The 21,045-nt window shown below is 44.3% G+C and overlaps 1 protein-coding gene across 2 annotated transcripts in view; it reads left to right on the top strand.

The window, feature by feature from the left end:
* The window catches only part of SEL1L3 (SEL1L family member 3), a 117,071-nt gene that overhangs the window by 33,347 nt on the left and 62,679 nt on the right, over positions 1-21,045 (top strand). For both annotated transcript variants that reach the window (XM_033213925.1, XM_033213924.1), the window contains exons 7-9: positions 8,083-8,215; positions 10,256-10,388; positions 11,928-12,068. In XM_033213925.1, coding sequence (XP_033069816.1) covers positions 8,083-8,215; positions 10,256-10,388; positions 11,928-12,068 — 407 coding nt within the window. The remainder of the gene's footprint in view (positions 1-8,082; positions 8,216-10,255; positions 10,389-11,927; positions 12,069-21,045) is intronic.

Genomic DNA, 21,045 nt, shown 5'->3' with positions numbered 1-21,045 from the left:
CTCTCCAGATCTTGTTGTAAATTCTTCCTTTCATGGCACTTTATAATTCTTTTTCTTTGAAAATTATCTTCTATGAAGGATTCTGAAAAATAAATCAAAGTATTAATATTCCTTATTGAGAATGGTTGGTAACTTTGGCCTCATATAAGACATAAAAGCAGACAGTCTTCATATTTATGTTTATAATCTGGATTTGAAATGTATGCAACTATTGATATTGGTGTCACTTTTCATCTTTATATAACCATTCTCTACAAGAGTTACAGAAGCTAAGAATTGAGTTTCTTGCCTGTGTTTCATAATTTTTTAATTTACTTCTACATCCACATATAATAGTGGATTTTATAGTGTCAGAATCATGGGGCAACCTTCATTAGGAATTCAGGATACTTTGCCATAAGTAGATAATATATGTATGTAGGTGGTGCCTGACCCAATGATGATTTGATTTGCAATTTTTTGACTTTACAATGGGTTTGTCAGGGTAATAAATACATTTCGTACTAATGATACTTTCAACTTAGAATGAGTTTATTAGGATGTAACCCCATTGTATGTCGAAGAACATATGAAATTGAAGGCTTAAGAGCAAGTGTAGGCCAGGGGTGTTGGCTCATGCCTGTAATCCCAGCACTTTGGGAGGCCAAGGCAGGTGGATCACTTGAGGCTACGAGTTTGAGACCAGCCTGGGCAACATGGCGAAACTCTGTCTGTACTAAAAATACAAAAATTAGCTGAGCATGGTGGCACATGCCTGTAACCCCAGCTACTCGGGTGGCTGAGGCACAAGAATGGCTTGAACCCGGGAAGCAGAGGTTGCAGTGAGCCGAGATGGTGCCACTGCATTCCAGCCTGGAGACAGAGCAAGACTCTGTCTTAAAATAAAAAATAAGCATTAAGATCAGAAATAAAAATTACCAATTTTGAATGTATAATTTTAAAAAATGTATCAGAACTTTTAGGCACTTTGTCTGGGATGAGGAGTGGTTTATTCCTCGAGTCTGTTATTTCACTGCAGCAGACAGAATGCTGCCTCTTCACACAGGCTGGGGATATGCAGGGTCCCGCACAACCCAAATTCTCTTGGATTCTGATTATTAAAGAAAGGGAAGCAAAGAGGGGCAGAGACAGAAATAGAGGGCCATATATGCTACTAAAACAAAAACAAACAAACAAAAACCTCCTTGCCTGGCCAGGCATTTTACAGGTGGTTCACACCTGTAATCCCAGCACTTCGGGAGGCCGAGGTGGATGAATCACATGAGGCAAGGAGTTCAAGACCAGCCTGGCCAACATAGTGAAATTCCCATCTCTACTAAAAATTTAAAAAGTAGCCGGTCATGGTGGTGTGCACCTGTAATCCCAGCTACCTAAGGCTGAGGCACGAGAATTGCTTGAACCTGAGAGGTGGAGGTTGCAATAAGCCAAGATCCCACCATGGCACTCCAGCCTAGGTAACAGAGTGATACTCTGTCTTAACAATAAAAAAGAAAAGAAAAGATAAGAAAAGAAATGCAGAATCTTGGACTTTGCTCTAGAGCTTCTAAATCAGAATCTGCATTAAAAAACTAAAAAAAAAAAAAAACTAAAAAAAATTAAAACAAAAATTCCTGTTTTCATTTAAGTCCGACTGATTTCTTTTAGGCTCTGGGCGCATAGAACAATTCTTATTTTCATGGCTGGATTAAAGGATTAGAGTTTCATAGAAAGGCTAAAGAAGTGTTATTAGCCTGCAAAGAGGGTGCCGGTGGCTTAAGAGCTGCATTGAAACAGAGGGGCCGAGGCCTAGGGAGACAGCATGTGTCTTCAAGAGCACCAAGGTAGATTCGGATCAGCCAGAAGGCGTTCAACACATAGGAGTGTTGTTATATAACTGGTGGCTGGGGGATCTTCTCCGAAAAGTTCAAGGACAGCGAAGCCTGGGAGCTGTCTTTGGAGAAACAGATGATCTGAGTCTGCTTGGGAGATCAGATCTCCATGTTCTGTGAAGTGGGCTCTGGCCAGAAATTAAAGGTTTTGGTTTCAGGACATGAAGTCTAAAAGAAGAGCTTCCCCTCTCTCCCCTGAAACCCATGTCCAGCTCCATGACATTTTCGACAACTGGTTGAATTTCATAGGCCCCTTTTCGTTTCCTTTCCTTTTCAATCCTAGAGATCTAGAGGCTTATATGAGTGAATGGGAGACAGAGTGGCCACAAAATGATCCAGGGCTGGGGCCGGGGTGAGGCAAGTGAGCCTAAAACTTAAGGAGGTGCCAGAAAGCTCAGGGATTGCATTCGTTTCCTGGGGCTGCCAGAACCAAGTGCCAAAACAAAGTGGCTTAAACAACAAAAATGTATTATCTCAGTTTTAGAGGGCGGAAGTCCAGGATCATAGGGCTGGCAGGGCCGTGCTCCCTGTGAAGGTGCGAGGGACAGATTTGCTCCCAGTCTCTCCTGGCTTCTGGTAGCTCCTTGGCTCATGGCAGCATAATTTCAGTCTTCACATGGCATCCTCCCCATGGGTGTGCCTGTATCCAAATTTCCCTTTTTTATAAAGATGTCAGTCATATCGGGTTAGGGGCTCACCCTACTCCAGTATCATCTCAATTTAACTACTTATGTCTGCGATGACCCGATTTCCAAATAAGGTCACAATCTGAGGTGCTGGAGATTTGGACTTTGACATATGAATTTGGTGGGAGGAGGGGGCACACAATTTAACTCAACAGTAATCATGATAAATAACATATTAATATGATGTTTTTAAAAATCAAAATGAATGCAGATAATCTGTGATGAACAAAATATTAAAATTTTGAGTAAAGACATAATAAACATAGACATAGAAGAATCAAGGGATCAAGACTGATTTTGGGGCACACGCCAACTCTACATCCCAATTGAAGCATTGAAACAATTTCTTAGTAAAACTGGCAGTACTCCGGCCTGACACAGTGGCTCACGCCTGTAATCCCAGCACTTTGGGAGGCAGAGGTAGGCAGATCACTTAAGTCCAGGAGTTTGAGACCAGGCTGGGCAACATGGTGAAACCCCGACTCTACTAAAAATACAAAAATTAGCCGGGCGTGGTGGTGGGCGCCTATAATCCCAGCTACCCGGGAGGCTGAGGTGAAGGTTGTAGAGAGCCAAGATTGTACCACTGCACTCCAGCCTGGGTAACAGAGTGAGACCCTGCCACAAAACAAACAAACAAAAAAAACAAAACAAAGCAAAAAACTCAGAACAAACAAAAAAAGCTAGCAGTACTCAGACCCAGGAGTGCCCTTCCCCACCACCCCAGCTGCCCTGCCTGTACTCCTGAGACCTCCCCATCAGAGAAATAAGCAGAGGTAAAGCTAGGCCCAGAGGGAGCTGTCCACAGTTCCCCGAGGGTTCCTGTGGTCAAGCATTTGGAATCTCATCCCTGCCAGGAACCCCACTTTCAGAGTGGGCCAAGCCAGTGAACTAAACATCAGATATTTCCAGTTTACTGGTTATAGGTGTTCCCAGGCAAGGCTCTTACCCCTCCTTTTTATTTGTTCCTGTGACGTAAACATAATGATGGTTGTCCTACAAGGATAGTGTGAGAAGATCAGGAATTAAGTGCTTGGGATGGCAGTACAACGCATAAATGAAAGGCTGCCAATAATACTCCATGACATGTGACAGCTTCAGGCCTCTATAGTGTTAAATTCATTCACTCATTCAACACTTGTTCACTGAACACCTGTCACATGCCAGACACAGCACTCAACTCTGGGAATAAAATGATGAACACAAAGAATACAGACCCTGCCTTCATGGAGCTAAAATATCAAGCTGGGGAGACAAACAGAAAACAAATTCACAAATAAATTTAAATTTACAAGTTGTGGTGAGCACTAGGAAGGAAACGGATAAGGTAGCTTGAGGAGAACAAGTAGGTCAGAATTTAGACCAGGCCTGCCAGGCGTGGTGGCTCATGCCTGTAATCCTAGCACTTTGGGAGGCCGAAGCTGGCGGATCATGAGGTCAAGAGATGGAGACCATCTGGCCAACATGGTAAAACCCCGTCTCTACTAAAAATACAAAAATTGCTGGGCGTGGGGTGCACACCTGTAGTCCAGGCTACTCGGGAGGCTGAGGCAGGAGAATCGCTTGAACCCAGGAGGCAGAGGTTGCAGTGAGCCAAGATTGCGCCACTGCACTCCAGCCTGGCAACAGAGCAAGACTCTGTCTCAAAAAAAAAAAATTTAGACCAGGCCCTGCAGAAGTGACATATAAGATGATGTAAGATGATGGCTACTCTATGGGGCATGGGGGCAGCCAATCTGAAGCTCTAAGTTCTCCTACCACAGAAACTTCAAGCTGGAGCTATTTCCTAATTCTGAGTGAGGCCTGTTTCACTACGTCGGTGATTCTTTCAGGCTACTGGTGCTCTGCAGTAATAAACCAGGGCACTCTCCTATGTCCAGATAAGAGTAAAGATAGTTTGCCAGCATGTCTCAGGTCTTGGGCTTTGGAAGAGTCTAGCTCAGCTTTTATGTCAGTGAAATTGATGACCATCAAACAGTGCACAGTACAAGGAATCTCTTGCAGTCTTTGTGCAGACACTGAGAATTCTGCAGGAGAAAAATGCGAAGACATCGATGTACATGGAGACCACGTTGGACAGATACCCTACTGCTTGATGATAATGACAATTTAACAATTATGGTTCAGTGCCCTAGGGACCAAGTAATTTGTTTTTTTGTTGAAAAACTCAGTTAATGTAAGGATCCATTAAAACAGATAACTCCCTTAAACATTTTTTCAATTAAAAAAATATATGTATATATTCATTTACCAATCTGTCTAGATAGGGCCTTCTTTTGAGTACAAATCTAGAGATTAGAGTTTCCTGTGGGCTTTTTTCACACTTGTAAACAACACCCAATTTCTGTTTCTTCCAAATGAAAACAAAGACACTTGTGGAAATAATCAGCCCAAAAGCCATCTAGATTTTTCTCAGTTTTTTTCAAGACATGTTACAACAAGTTTTTAGTAACCTCTGTTGCGTCCACCCAAAATAATCAACTTAGGTTTTATAGAAAGAACAACTCTTTTTTTTTTTTTTTTGTTTGAGACGGAGTCTTGCTCTGTCACCCAGGCTGGAGTGCAGTGGCGCGCCTCGGCTCACTGCAAGCTCTGCCGCCTCCCAGGTTCACACCATTCTCCTGCCTCAGCCTCCCGAGAAGCTGGGACTGCAGGCGCCCGCCACCACACCCGGCTAATTTTTTTGTGTTTTTAGTAGAGACAGATTTTCACCGTGTTCGCCAGGATGGTCTCGATCTCCTGGTCTTGTGATCCGCCCACCTCAGCCTCCCAAAGTGCTGGGATTACAGGCGTGAGCCACCGCGCCTGGCCGAGAACAACTCTTTCTTCCCACTCATACTTTACTGAATTACATATTTAAGTAAATGGTACGATTACAGTAAACATACTATTGGTATTAACTGGTTTGGGCTCAAGTGATCCCCCCGCCTCGGCCTTCCAAAGTGCTGAGATTACAGGCATGAGCCACTGCACCAGGCCAACATTAACTAGTTTGAGAGTATACACATCTTATTCTTGCTAAGTGTGCAACTCAAAATGTGGGAGCCAAAGTCCAACAAAGGACTAGGTTAAAAATGATAATCACTGTTGCTAATGGTTATGGTGTCTGCTCTGTACCTGACATTGTTTGAAATGCTTTGTTTACATATTAGTTTATTTCATCTTCATAACAACCAGACAGGCAGGTACTGTTGCTATTTCCGTTTTTTAAATGGGGAGACTAAGGCTCTAGGCAGTAAGCTCTAGGCAGTGAGGCAGTGAGCATCCCGGATGCTGTAAGCATCAGTCAGTCGGTTTTGCATGAGGACGGTCAGGTAAGCTGGAGAGTTGGTTCAGCTGCAGCTCTGTTAAGAGGGCTTCCTACTGCAGAAACATTGCTTTGTATCCATCGAGTGCCCTGTGCTGTCTCATGAGGGTTGTTGGAATGTTCATGCCTTTTCAAGGTCTTGGAAAACAGAATCAATTCACAACTCTAGAGATAATAACTTTATGACCTCGCCATAAATAGGCAGGAGAGACTATCATCTTCACAGTCCTACAAGACTGAGATTCTGAAAAGCATAATATCAGGAGCTGAAGCACTTCTTTTCCATTTTGGTGGCATTTAAACAAGGCTAATCTCTAGACATTCGATGCTGCTGCTGTCAGCTGTTGCTGCCAGGCTGTGTGCTTTGCTTCACCATCTCATGCCTCCTCCCTGGCCAGGTGCACCTGCTAGGGCTTGGGTTCTTTGCTAACAGACAGTCGATCCCCGGTTCTGAAATAACCCTGGGTTGCCTGGTTTCCCTGATCCAACTGTGAGTAGCTTGCCCTGTCCCCATCCATGTCATCACGCCGGCCCTTCGCTCCCTCAGCTCCCTGGGCTCCTGGCAGCCTGTCTGCCACTTTGTTTTCTTTTCTCCTGCTTCCATCTGCCCCTCGTGGTTCCTGGCTCCGCCTTGTTGCCTGACCTCTAACTGGATACCTGTCTTAGCCCTCACTCTCCTCACTGTTCATGTATGCTCTGATCACACCTTGTCCTCCCATTCTTACTTTAAATTCTTATTTGTTATTTTTATTTATTTATCAATTATTATTATTATTATTTTGACATGAGTCTCACTGTTGTCGCCCAGGCTGGAGTGCAGTGGTGCGATCTCAGCTCACTGCAACCTCCGCTTCCAGGTTCGAGTGATTCTCTTGCATTAGCCCCCTGAGTAGCTGGGATTACAGGCACGCACCACCACGCCTGGCTAATTTTTATATTTTTAGTAGAGATGGGTTTCACCACATTGGCCAGGCTGGTCTTGAACTCCTGACCTCAGGTGATCTGCCCACCTTGGCCTCCCAAAGTGCTGGGATTACAGGTGTGAGCCACTGTGCCCAGCCTTATTTTAAATTCTTAATAGGTAATAGATGCACATGGTTTAAAAAAAAAATCAAAACTTTGTAAAAATACAGTTAGATGTCTTGCTCCCAACCCTACCCTCATGCTTCACCCCAACCCCCCAGCACCCCATGGGGAGATAATTCTATTGGTTTTCTGTATAGACTTCCACCCAGAGTTTCTTTATGCAAATATGAAAAAAATCTGTGCCCCTCTTTCTTAGATAAAAGGTATGCTCTGTGTCCTGTACTTTTTTTTTTTTTTTTACTTAACACGATATTTTGGAGATCTCTCCAGGTTCTTTTGTCCCTTTTTTAGTTGCATAGTGAAAAAGCTCCAGTCCAAGGTACACTGAATGGATGGGCCCGTCCCCACTGGCAGACACTGGAGTTCTCCTGGATGGATGGGCCAGTCCTGGCTGATAGACACGGGGGTTCTCCCATCTTTGGTGAATATAAACAATGTTGCAAGGAACCCCTTCATGCATTTTATAAATGCCACCCCACTTTGCCCTCTCTTTCCTTCCTGATGTTTCAAGCCCTTCAGAACAGTGTGGTCCTCTAGCTCATCACTTGTGCTCACCTCTCATCTCCGGCCAAATCCTCTGAGCTGGCTGTGGCCTCCTCCTCCTAACTGAATTTTGCCTCAGTCCTTATCTAATAGTCTATGCTTTTGGCTTTCTCCCACAGCCACCTTCTGTTCATTCAGCAAGATTTTTTATTTTCTTTTAAAGCAAAATATTTCCAATGAAGACCAACAATTCCAGACAGACAATTCCATTGATTCCAAACAATACCACCACTATCAATAGTATATATTGAGTATTTACTGTGGGCCAAGCACTCTGCTAGATGCTTGACATCTTTATACTTCACCTAATCCTCTTAACCATCCAATAAGTGAAGAATTATCATTTGACACAGGAGGAGACAGCACTGGAGAGGAGGTTAAGTGACTGGGCTGAGGTCTCATAGCTGGCAAACAGCAAAATTGGGATCCTAGCCCAGGTCCACCTGGCCCCACACTGGTCTCCTCTGCTAAAACTCAGAGTGAAGGGCTTGGGGCAATTTGGGTTAAGTCAAGGAGAGTCTAGGAAAGAGACTCTTTTTAAGTCATCTAGTTCCAGCACAGAGCTCTCTTAATCCTTCATTCTCTTCTCTAGCTTCCGGGAGGATTTCCATTATAATGACACAGCTGGGTACTTCATTATTGGAGGGAGCAGGTATGTGGCTGGCATTGAAGGGTTTTTTGGACCTCTGAAGTACTATCGCCTTCGCAGTCTGCACCCCGCCCAGGTGAGTCCCAGGGGATCAGGAAGATTGCAGTACTCCTGGGTGATGAGTATGGGCCTCAGGGTGTGCAGCCCAGTGTAAATAAAAGTTTACCCAAGCCGGACCATGCATTGCCTCTGTCATCAAACATCATTAATACTGAGGCTTTTCCCCCAGCAAAGGCAATAATAGATTTCTGTTAACATCTGGTTCATTTAGTACTCATAAAATGGAAACCATTTACTTCCTCTGTTTTAATAACTACTAGTTTAATTATAGAGTAGATTTTCATCAGGCTGTTGCCTATCCAGCGATTAAGCTAATGAAAGGAGAGAATCTTAGTTATTTGGTAAAGCTTCTTTTATATGCTATTATTTAAAGTATCAGAAGAGATGCTGTAGCAAATTAAAATCTTGGTTCCATTGGCTGCTCTCTTCAGAAACACAGGCCTTCGGCTCACACTGGGGTCGGTTGGCAGCAGTTGTATGGATCAAAAAGGCATTGTGTTCAGGGCCGAATCCTCTGCACAGTGCCTTCCACATCCAAAACCCGCCCCTGAATGGAACTCTCCAATGCTCCGGGCCAATGCAGCTGGACTGGTCGGGGGAGATGGCTGTTTCCCCACGAGGGAGTCTTCAGGGCACTTGTTTTCTGGGCTGTGTTAAGGAGATCCAGGACCACACCTGATACCTGAAAGGGAAATATTCTTTCATTCCCTTCACCCTATGGGGTTTATTCTGAGAAAAACAGGGGTCACCAGACAAAGTCATAATCAGGAAAAATGGGGAGCCCTGCTGTCCATGGGTGATATCTTACAGCCTCTGTGAGAGACCTTTGTGAAAAGGGGAAAAGAATGAAATAGTCATTTGTGCAACAAATGCTTATTGAGAACCTACTGTATGCCAGGCTCTGAACTAGTTGCTGAGGCAAGCAAGATGGGTAGGTTTAAAATTCATCTGAAGGTTGTCCACAATAAGAAATCTGCTTACTATTGGCCAGGCGTGGTGGCTCACACCTGTAATCCCAGCGCTTTGGAAGGCTGAGGCAGGCAGATCACTTGAGGTCAGGAGTTTGAGACCAGCCAACATGGTGAAACCCCATCTCTACTAAAAATACAAAAGTTAGCTGGATGTGCTCACTTGAACCCAGAAGGCGGAGGTTGCAGTGAGCCAAGATTGTGCCACTGCACTCCAGCCTGGGTGATAAGAACAAGACTGTCTCAAAAAAAAAAAAAAAAAGAAACGTACTTAATATCATGAACAGTACATATACATATGCATACATATATTCACACACAAAATGGAAACGAAATTATTCTAAGAATACATACCCTTGCTATATTCAGTGCACGCTGCCATTTTGTGTTCTACTTTATAAAAACAAAAACAACCACCAAAACTCTGTAGGTTACCACCCGCTGAAATAACTATGTGACCCTCTAATGGGTCCCAGGCTCTATTTTGAAGCACACAGAGTTAAGTCCGTTGTTCCTGAGGAGCTCCCTTTTGGGATCTTAAACAAGGAATTCATGAAAGAATACAATACATGCTTAAATTCAGATGTGTTTGGGAGTGCTGAGGCAGGAACAGGTACATCGGCCCACAAATGAGATGGGGTGAGTTGCTGGGGGGGCCTGTCCTGAAGCCATGGCCTTGCACCCAGCTCTTGGGGGTTGCAGAAGAGGGGAGGAGGGCTCTTTGATGCAGCAGGCACATTGCGGGTACTTGCGTCTTTTCGTGGGAATTGAAGGAGGAGGTGAGTGTGATTTTCTAGGGACAGAGTGCAGCCAGAGAAAAGAAGAGGGAAGAGTCCCAGTGTCTGGGAAATTCTGACGTTTAACAAGCTGGACACAAAGAGAAGCTGGAGGGAAGCCGTCAGAGCTGGCGTGTCCTTGAATTCATAGCGATGACCTTGCTTTGCAAATGCAGAGTGGATGATATGTGTACAAACAGGCCACCTAGAGATGTCAGTGGGAGAACGAAGTCAACTGGAACACATCTTCCTAGAGGTGGATGGACATTTGATGACAATTGTTGTTCATTTGACTTTCTTGCCTTCTTGTAGATTTTTAATCCCCTCCTTGAGAAGCAACTTGCTGAACAAATCAAGTTGTATTATGAAAGGTGTGCTGAGGTTCAAGAAATAGTATCTGTGTATGCATTCGCAGCACTGCGCGGGGGCGAGAGACAAGAAGCATGTAAGTGTTGAGCTTCGGGGAGCTGTTTTAAGCTCTGTGCATTTGCATAAACACATGTTTGGCTTCTCCATAATGGGATTAAAATTGAACATATATGACTTGGCTCACATATCAGCTGGGACAAGTGTGACCTTGAGCCCTCCACTGGTGGATACAGGTGAAATTACACATTCCACCTGGATTCTACCAAGACCAATGACAGTCAAGAAGAACCAAAACATCTTATAGCTCCAACCATAAAAATCTAGTTCACAAGTACAAATGAAAGCGAGTGTTTTGTGCCTCGCATGGCATTATTCCCATTCATAAGGCCAGCCTAAGAAAATAAAAATGAATTGGAAAATAAATTAATCATTAGAAATGTTTCCCCATCAGTGCACTTTTGTTTTGGGCCATTAATATCTGAATATTAGCTTTCAGAAATGTTGAATGGTGACTTTGTTGTTTGGAGTTCGGTTTTATTTTTTAAATCCTTGAAACTGACTCATTCTCGAAGAAATCAGTAATTTTTAACGGAAGGAATGAATTTCAAATAGACTGCTTCATGCATGCTCATATTTGCACAAACATCCTTTTACTCACACAGGGTGTTTATCAGTTACAAAACTTGGTCCTGTCTGGTCCGCCAGTGTTCCAGCTTGGATCTAGCACTTACACATTTCTCTGTGATGTGGATCTTGCTGTTTGATATGGTGGCACTAGAGTTACTCACATATGTTCCTTCTGGAAGAGAAATTCCTGTGGGGCCTTTGCCATCAGCAAAAGCGAATTGAGTATTTCAGTCCTGCCCATATGTCTCTCCATCTCCAGAGCGGAACTTCTCATTCCAGGTCATGGAGGGAAGGATACATCTCAAACATGCCCCGGTCCAATAGGGTTCACATGAAATGGTCCCAGGCAGTGATTAGAGATGGTGACGGGTGAGTGTGGAAAGACAGTGCTTCTGCAATTCAATTTAAGAATAGGCTATACTGGTCTCCAGCTGCTGCTCTCACTGCTGAATCATCCAGAAAATATGATGCTGTCAAGCGGAGGGGGAAGATATATAGGAATAGTAATAACCCAAAGAGGAAAGAAACTGACTTGGGTAACTTACGTACTGTCAGGAGACATACCCTGAGATGGAAGGCGAGGCATGCACACCCATCTGTTTGGTGGCATTAGGAAGATTTTCCTACCATCTTTAACTGCCTTGCCTCCCTGGGGGTCTTTGTGCTTTGCTCCTCAACTCAAATGCCAAGAAAATGGCCTAGATATTGGCCTCCTGGGGACCAGTCAGAGGCCAGCTGCTCATTCTGTAGAATTATTCAACAGCCATCAGCAACTTTGGCACATTTCTCATGGACTTGGCTCTGAATTTGTGACCTGGAGGCAAAAGCATCATAGCCAATTTCAAATCCCAAAAGGACCCAAACCAACATCCAGTAATGGCAAGTCTGGCCTCTTCTTTCTGGTTCCTCTTAGGACGAAGGACTTTAGGGAGGTGAGTCTCATCTTCTGCTAAAGGGTGTGATGTCTTCTGCTTCCTCTTCTGTGTAGGCCACCTCCATAACTCCTACCTGGACCTCCAGCGCAAGTATGGGAGACCCTCGATGTGCAGCGCCTTCCCCTGGGAGAAGGAGCTGAAAGACAAACACCCCAGCTTGTTCCAGGCATTACTGGAGATGGACTTGCTGACCGGTAATTGAGTCTTTGCCTCGGCTTTGGGCACTGGTTAGAAAGGCTCCTTGTTTTTCTCCGTTTCACTCACCCTCTTTGGTGTTTTAGGCCTTAAAGTTATTTTTAACCCTAAGGTTTTAGCTTAATTTCAAATTTAAATTCTGCCCTTGTATGTCCACAACTCTCGATATATCTGTGCACACTTCCAACACTAAATGCAAAAACTTAAATTTAGGAATTGCTCAAGCAATTCTTTATTTAAAGCCAAGGCCACAAATGGACAGCCTGCAGCCAGAGCTAGCCCCCAGATGCAGTTGACTTGGAAAATACCTTGTTGTATATGTTAAAAAAAAAAAAAAGTAGTTATATGTATCTAAAAAGCTTGTACGAAAATGCAAATTTCTAGCTTTTTTTAAAAAAGAAAAAACCAAAGATCTGGCAAGACTGGGCATTTCTCCTGTGTGGCAGCAATTGTGGAGGTGAGGCTCAGACCAGGCATACCTTGTCCACCCACAGCACCTCCTGTCTATTTTGTCACCTCCTGCTTACTTCATTCATGGATCTGACCCATGTGAGCCCACAGGCACTTGAACTTGGGACCTCTGATTTGAAGTACACTTTCAGCGTCATCTCAGGAATCTGCATAAACTTCCCAGATGCCACCAGCTTCTCTGAAGGCCCACCGCAATTTGGGTTTGCTTAGTAATTCAGTGCATCCTCCAGGGCCATGAGGGATCTTAAAACCATGGCTGTTAGGAAGAGGAAAGGCAGCTGGAGATGTTCAGCCTGGTGAAGAGGATCCTAGCAGGGAGTTGCCAACTGTCTTAGTGGTGGGAGGCAACTCCACGTAGTCCTGGGCATAGAACCAGATCTTGAGTTGGGGCGATGCAGAAAGTGACTTCTGCCTCATGTAAGATTGGTGTCTTAAATTGCACCCACTGCCTAAGAATGGCAGTGTCTAACAGCATAGATTTCCTTTGCAAATGGTGACCCTCCTGCAAAGAATTCAAGTCATATAGGATATTTTATCATTCATTCTTCTGATGCTTACTCAGTGACTACTCAGTAACTTGGCTAGACTTCAGAGATATGTGAAGTAACACAATGCTTCTGTCCTTAAGGAATGGACTTGAAAGCAAAGAAAAATGGTAATGCATTTTATTAAAGGTATAGAAGCTAATGGTGGAGACACAAAGAAAGGAGGGCTGAGGTGTTCTGGGAAGGCTTCCTGGAAGAGAAGACACTGGGACTGATTCTTGAAAGGCCAGCAGGTGTCTGCCAGATAAGAGAGTTGGAGGTGGGAATTGCAGGCAGAGCAGACCCTGAGAGGTGGCAACAGCACAGCATTATCGCATGATGGTGCCGTGACAATGCGGAGGCAGGAGAAGCCCTGCAAAGTGATTATTCCAACGAGGGTTCAGACACCATCCTGAAGTTTGGGCTTTACCTTTCAGGTGACAGGGACCTGTTAAAGGGTTTCAAGCAAGAAGAAGAGGCATAGTGAGATCTGGGACTTTGAGGTCACGGCAGGGAGGTGAACTAGAAGGGCGTGGAGCTGGAAGAAGGGAATGTATTGCCACGGTCCCTTGAGGAGAGGATGCAGGCCTGAGTGGGGCATGGTGACAGGAACAGAGCTGAAGGATGTAGAGATGGACTCTGAGGGACTCCATAGCTGCTTGGATGTGGGCAAAGGACAAGTGGGCGGTAGGCTGTGTCATGTTGTATAATGAGTGGCGTAGCCTCTGGAGCCAGCTGGCCTGGGTCCAATTTTAACATTCACTAGCTGTGTGATTTGGGCAAGTTACTTAATTTCTCTGAGCCTTAGTTTCCTCGTCTGCAAAATGGGAATGAAAATACTACCTGTCTTCTAGTGTTGGCTTCAATAAGTTGATATATATATATGTATACATATATGTATGTATGTATATGTGTGTGAATATGTGTGTATATATCATATATAATATATGTACATTACATTATATAACATAAAATATAATATATAATATATATAATATATAAACATGTTATTATATATTATATAAGTATTATCTATTAATACTTATAATATATAAAATATATAATATATTACTTATATATTATCTATTAAGTATTAATAGATAATACTTATATAATATATATTATATATAAGTATTTTATATATAATATATATTATTATATAAGTATTTTATATATAAAATATATATATTATATAAGTATTTTATATATATAATATACTTAGAAGAATTTCAGCACGTGGTAAGCCTTACATAAGCAGGGTTTCTCAATCTCACAATATGGACATTTTGGACTGTAGAATTTTTTTTGTTGGGGACTGTCCTGTGTATTATGGGATGTTTAGCTGCATTTCGGGACTCCACAACTAGATACAAATAGCACCCTCCCCATATCCCTCCTTTCCAAAAATATCTCCAGGTATTGGCAAATGCTCCCAAGTCCCTAGGGAGGCCAGATCACCCCCCAGCTGAGAACCATTGCTACGTCAGTGTTATTGCTCTTCTTACCGGGCAGAGATAATTCCAGGTTTCCGCTGGATGGCTGTCTGGAGGTGATGAAGCCCCGTGCCCCAAGACCCGCAAATAGGAGAGGGAGATGCATGTTGGACAGTTTAGGCTAAATGGGCTAAGACCACATCCACACCAACGTTGTTTTTATGTGAGTTCCAATCCTACTTAAAAATAGTTTTGCTGATTGGAAACAGGAGTGCATCCTTTTTACAAAATGTTCTTTTTAAAGTAAATACTGTCTGTGATAAGGTTTTCATGTTATTGTTGCAGCTCAAAATTTTGTTTATAAGAATTCAGAATGATTTGTTTTCCATGGAGGCCTGGCAATGAAATCTAATGAAAAACCCCAATCATAAGTCCCTTTACCTTAAGACTCCCTGGGTACGGGTTGCTGCAGAACCGCTAGATTCCCATGCAGTGAGCGTATTCCACTGACCTCTGTTAGGCATCTGGGGCCCCCATCAGTGGGGAGAGAGGGGGACCCAAAGCTGGATTTGCCACTTTAGGACCCACCGTTCATGCTTAAACTGCCTTTGGGGTCTTCTGGCGCCAAGTTAAAACAGCCCCAAGGAGCTTCCCCTGAGGGACCATACCTGCCAGCCTCCCCTGCCACCACATCCTCTGCTTCCAGAGGCACATGGCCAGCTGCCTTCCTCTTCTCCCTGCCTTTCCCTGGCCTAGGAGCTGGCAGGGAGGGAGAGCAGAAGTTCAGGTGAGTTTCTAGAACCAAGCTCCGGGACCCATTTGCCTTCAGCGCCTCTTTTTCTAGGTCAAATTGGAAGGATTGGGGAGCCTTCTGTAGAGGTAGGGCATATACTCCTTAAGGTTATCTCTCTACCTGGCACAGGGCCCTTGCTTGGGGCTATCATAGCATCTTCCAGCAAACCTGGAAGAAAGACTGGTGTCTTGTATTGCACCCAGCTTCCTAACAAGGCTGAGAGAAAAAAAAAAAAAAAACTTGATTTTGTAAATTGAGGGTAAAAAAAAAAAAAAAGAATTTATATTTCCAACACGTCTTTACTCTGCTCTCCTATAAAAAGAACCATAGTAAGACGAGTGTGACGCTATTACCGTTCCCAGTTCCTCAAATACCCTTCGTTCCAAGTTCGTCCTGCCCACAGTGTCTGGCCCTAGCTGGCTCCGGCAGGCTTCAGATGACTCTAGTCAATAGGAACTATGTTTGTATTCTATTTTCTGCTGCTGCCCTGACCTGTCCTGTCCTGTTGATTAATAGACTTTATTAGAACATCCTCATCATATTACATTTTTCATATCTGAGATAAGCTGTAAGAATGGATTCAGGCATGAGATGTTTGATGCTTGGAATTCTTACTGTAGGAACTGAATAGGCGCAGTAACAAAGATAAGGAATTTAACTGAGTGGGTGTGTTCTGAAGTTACTCACAACCTTTCATTCATTCATTTACTGAACAAGCATTGACTGAATGCCCCCTACAAGCCAGGATAGAATCAAAATGGGGCTGTGTTTTGAATGAGAGTCATTTAGGCGAACGTAAAAGAAAACATCAGCTCCCATAGTTTCCCCAAAGGGCATTAATCTGTGGAATTTTTTTTCTGGAATTTTTAACAAATAAGATGCCATCATGGAGCAAGAGAAAATGGGCTGTAATTTCTGGTTCTGTCTGAGAGTCATCTTCTTCCCTGCCAGCAGCTTTTCTTCATAGACACAGCCAGCACTCCACTTCCAGGCCGCTACATGTGCACGTTTCAGACCTGAAAGTGTTTCTTCCCCCCACACTGTGTGATTTTAGATGGATCATCTGCTCACTATCTCAGCCAACAACACACTTCAAAGCAGAGATGAGAACATTGCAGGGGGTAGAGAGTGGGGAGGCTTTGGCTTCATTAACAGCCAGTGGGAAGTGGAAGAGTGTCCTCCACATTCCCGTCCAGTGAGGTCAGCACCTTTGAGTTGTTCCCAGAATAACCGTATTCTTCTACTACAAAAGAGAGTCACCAAATATTTACACTTTTCCTCTTTAAGGGCTGTGATTTTAAAATTCTTATTCTTGCTAGAATACACATAACAAAATTTGCCATCTGAACCAGTTTTAGGTGTACACAGTTCAGCAGCGTGAAGGATATTCACATTCTCGTGCCACAGAGTTCCACAACTTTTTTCTTGCAAAACCGAAAATTCGTACTCAGTAAACATCTACCCGTTGCCTCCATCCCAAACCCTGGGAGCCATCATCCTGCTTTTTTTTTCTCTGAGTTTGACTGCTTTAGATACCTTGTATAAGTGGTATCTTACACAGTATTTGTCTTTTGGTGACTGGTTTATTTCACTTAGCATAATGTCCTCAAGGTTCATCTCTGTTGCAGTGTGTGTTAGAATTTCCTTTCATCTTAAGGCTGAATGGTATTTCATGACATGTTTATACCACACTTTATTTATCCATTCATCCATCGATGGACACTTGAGTTGCTTCCACCTCTTGACTATTGTGAGTGACTTTGCTAAGAATATGGGTCTACAAATATCTCTTTAGAACCATGCTTTCATTTCCTGTTGGATATATACTGGATCCAGAAGCAAAATTTCTGGGTCATATAGTAATTCTACATTTAGTTTCCTGAGAAACCTCCATGCTGTCTTCCACGGCAGCTGCACCCTTTATATTCCCTCCAACAGTGCACAAGGGTTCCAATTTCTCTACATCCTCAGAAACACTTGTTATTTCCTGTTTTGTTTGGTTGTTTGCTCGTTTTTTTTGAGACAGAGTCTTACTCTGTCGCCCAGGCTGGAGTGCAGTGGCGGATCTCGGCTCACCACAACTTCTGCCTCCTGGGTTCAAGCGATTCTCCTGCCTCAGCCTCCTGAGTAGCAGGGATTACAGGCATGCACCACCCAACCCAGCTAATTTGTGTATGTTTAGTAGAGATGGGGTTTCGCCATGTTGGCCAGGCTGGTCTTGAACTCCTGACCTCAATTGATCTACCTGCCTCAGTCTCCCAAAGTGCTGTGATTACAGGCATGAGCCACTGCACCTAGTCTATTTTTTTTTTTTTTTCTGAGACAGAGTTTTGCTCTTGTTGCCCAAACTAGAGTGCAATGGCGCAATCTTGGCTTACTGCAACCTCTGCCTCCTGGATTCAAGCGATTCTCTTGCCTCAGCCTCCTGAGTAACTGGGATTACAGATGCCTGCCACCACACCTGGCTGATGTTTTGTATTTTTAGTAGAGACAGGGGTTTTGCCATTTTGACCAGGCTGGTCTCGAACTCCTGACCTCAGTTGATCTCCCTGCCTTGGCCTCCCAAAGTGCTAGGATTCCAGTTGTGAGCCCCTGCACTCAACCCTTTGAGATGTATTTGAGGACATCTAAGCTGTACTGTGAAATCAGGAAAGTCGACAGTCATTATGCAGGATGGTAGTTCTGGTAAAGAGGATGCCTACACAGTGGCAAGGGGGGCATCGGAGAAGAGCCATCTGCCTGGGGAGACAGGAGAGATGACGTGAGGAGAGGTATCTAAGTGGGAACATAACAGCTGTTTGCCAGGCAGGCAAACTGAGGAGTGTGGGCGGATGAGGTATGTTCCTTGGTGAGTATGGGGCACAAACACACCATGTGTGGTCATATAGAAGAAGGATCACTTCACTAACATATGGCATAGGCAGCTAACTTATGCCTAGCACTGTTGCAGGCGCTGTCGAGAATTCAAAGTATAAGTTGGATCCTTCCACTTCTTGCACCACCCTTAACAAGCTTGCCACAGAGTGAGCGACGGAGACACGTGTAGGATCAAATGGTGAAACTCAAGGCAGAGTAAGATGAGCTTTATTCAGGCGAACCTGTTCCCCAGGTCCATATGGTATCTTTCTGTCCACTAAGTTCTTTCATAGACATTGTGTCACTTTATAAAAGCATTGCATTTTAAATTCCGGTTAAACCAGACTTTCTCCAATATATAAATTACTGCACAAAAATAAATTATACCTCACAGCCATGAGGATGGCTACTATAAAAAAAAAAAAAAAAGAACAAACAAAAAAAACAGGAAAAAAAAAAACTCCTCAAAGACAGGAACAGTATCTAGGGTTTTGGTTTTTCTTTTGCTTTTTGTTTGCTTGTTTGTTTGTTTTTTAAGACCCTTGCCTCAATAAATATTTGTTGAGTAACTGAATGGCGGCAGCCCAAATGAATAAGTGATCTCACCTTAGTACTCAAAACATCTTTGTTGGGTCAACGAATCACTGAAGGAATGAGGAATTTGACTTCCAGGAGACCGAAGTTCAAGGTTTGTGCTAGTCAAGCCGCAGCTCCGATCCAGACTGCTAAGAGATCTATGGGCTTACTCTGCTTCTTTCTACATTTCCCTCATTTCTCCTACTCTCTCTCAGCCTGTTTCCTCTGAGGAGCGACTGCTCTTTCTCGGTAGACACTTCTGTAAACATCGTTCTGTTTCTCAGGTCTACCAGGACGCTGTTTGCCAGCTTTCTGCTGTCAACAGCAGTAGACCAGAATCCTGCTCAGGTCTGTGCACACTCATTTACAAAAGAATTCCAGAAATGTAGCCGTCATAGTTCTTGCTTTCATACCATCTGTAATCTAGTTGCTGAGATATACAGGTTCCAAGATGTAAAGCAGCCCCGAGGTACCTGCAAACCCAGTTCAGGACCCGTGTACTGGGTGCATCCCAGCATGGTGCCAGGCCCTGGGGCGACCACAATGAAAATCGTGGACCAGCCCACACACGACTCTGTGCCAGGTGCCAGGGGGTGCAGAGGAGGGAGGCTCATTGAGAGTTGACAGCTGATGCGCTAACCTGGTATAAGACGCAGCTGTTCCCACTGGTGTTTTCCGCTCTGATGTATAACAGGACCCGTTCCTCGCCTGCCGGAGCGGGCACGCCTTTGAATTAAACATGGCGGGGCTACTCGGGGCCCCCAACTGCAGCGCATATAGATGTGGCTGAGTCCCCTTGCTGCCTCGGGCATTCCAGGGCCTCTGCTCTGCATCCTGATTTTCTTGCTTGGCACAGGGTTCTCCTGTGCTGCTGTGACTTGTAGTTCACCACCGTCTAGACTCTTGGGTGGCATCCAACACGAGACCCCACGTTCAGGACTCTGGAGGAGGGGACTCTGATTGGTCAAACTCTATGTTGTTTCCTGGGGAACCTCCAATTCTCTAGGAAAATGGCTCCTGCCAGAGCATAGAAATTGCCCCATTAGCATTTGGGTTTTTTCTAATGCTAGTGCGGTGGTGTTTTAGTATGCGTGTTTTTTCATTATTTAAGAGTTGTGCTGGCCATTTCCTTCTTTTACTTTCCTGTCACACCTTGCCTGTCAAAACCGAGCCGTTTGAATTCAAAAACCCTTTGAATGGGGCCCTGGCATCCAGAGAAGAGAGGCGATGAGGACTGGGCTGGTGAGAGGCTGCAGGGATGGCAGTGGCAGGCCAGGCTCTTGGTTGTGGCGGGGAGCAGTGAGGAAGGACACAAAGGCACTGAACAGGTGACATGAAGGTAGAGAGGGGAGGGGGGAACTGGGCAGCATGCCCCCAGGGACATCTGCCCCATGGCCAGGCCTATTTATTCCTTTCCTGCCTTTCATCTGCACTGGGCACCTCTGACCAAGGGAGTTGGTGCCTGTGGCTAAAGGAAGTCCAAGGTCTGCCAACAAATGGTTCTCTGAGATGGGGCCAGGTCCAAGGTTGGGCTCGGCTCCCTGGGCTGACACCATCTGCACCCCTTCAGGACCACTGCCTGCCTCTTGCCCCCAGGCTCTGGAGTGCTGAGTGTGGGGGCAGAGGTGTCCCCACACAATACGCCAAGGAGTGACTGGCTGCACTAGCGAAGCTCTGCGTTGCTTTTGACTTTATTTTTGCCAACAATTGCAATGTTTATTTGGAGACCTTAAAATGCAGAGAGTGGAGATGTTAGAAATACAATTATGTTACATAATAACATCGGGATACCGTTTCCTTTTAAGAGCTGTGTTCCCTGTTGTTTGTTGAAGAACCATCATCTTTATTATCTTTTTTAAAAAAGCATACATTATAGTTTTTTTAAAAAAAAATACACAGAGACACCAAGAAAACAAACAATGGGCTGTGCTTTTCTTGGTCAGAGAATAACAGCTCTGAAAGGAGAAAGAGAGAGAGAGAGAGGGAGGAAGGAGGGAAGGAAAGGAAGAAGACAGGGAGGAAAATGACATGTGTAAAATCAGAAAGTTTATAAGGGGTCAGTAGCAGAGGCTTATACCTGTAATTCCAGCCCTTTGGGAGGCCAATGCAGGAGGATCACTTGAGACCAGGAGTTCAAGACCAGCCTGAGTAACATAGTGAAGCCCTGTCTCTATTTAAAAAAAAAAAAAAAAAAAAAAAGACTGGGCGCTGTAGCTCATGCCTGTAATCCCAGCACTTTGGTAGGCAGAGGTAGGTGGATTGCTTGAGGCCAGGAGTTTGAGACCAGCCTGGCCAACATGGCAAAACACTGTCTCTACCAAAA

Source organism: Trachypithecus francoisi, unplaced genomic scaffold (assembly GCF_009764315.1).
Source record: "Trachypithecus francoisi isolate TF-2019V2 unplaced genomic scaffold, Tfra_2.0 Lachesis_group1, whole genome shotgun sequence".
Taxonomy (NCBI): Eukaryota; Metazoa; Chordata; class Mammalia; order Primates; family Cercopithecidae; genus Trachypithecus; species Trachypithecus francoisi.
This window is presented reverse-complemented; position numbering and strand designations above follow the sequence as displayed.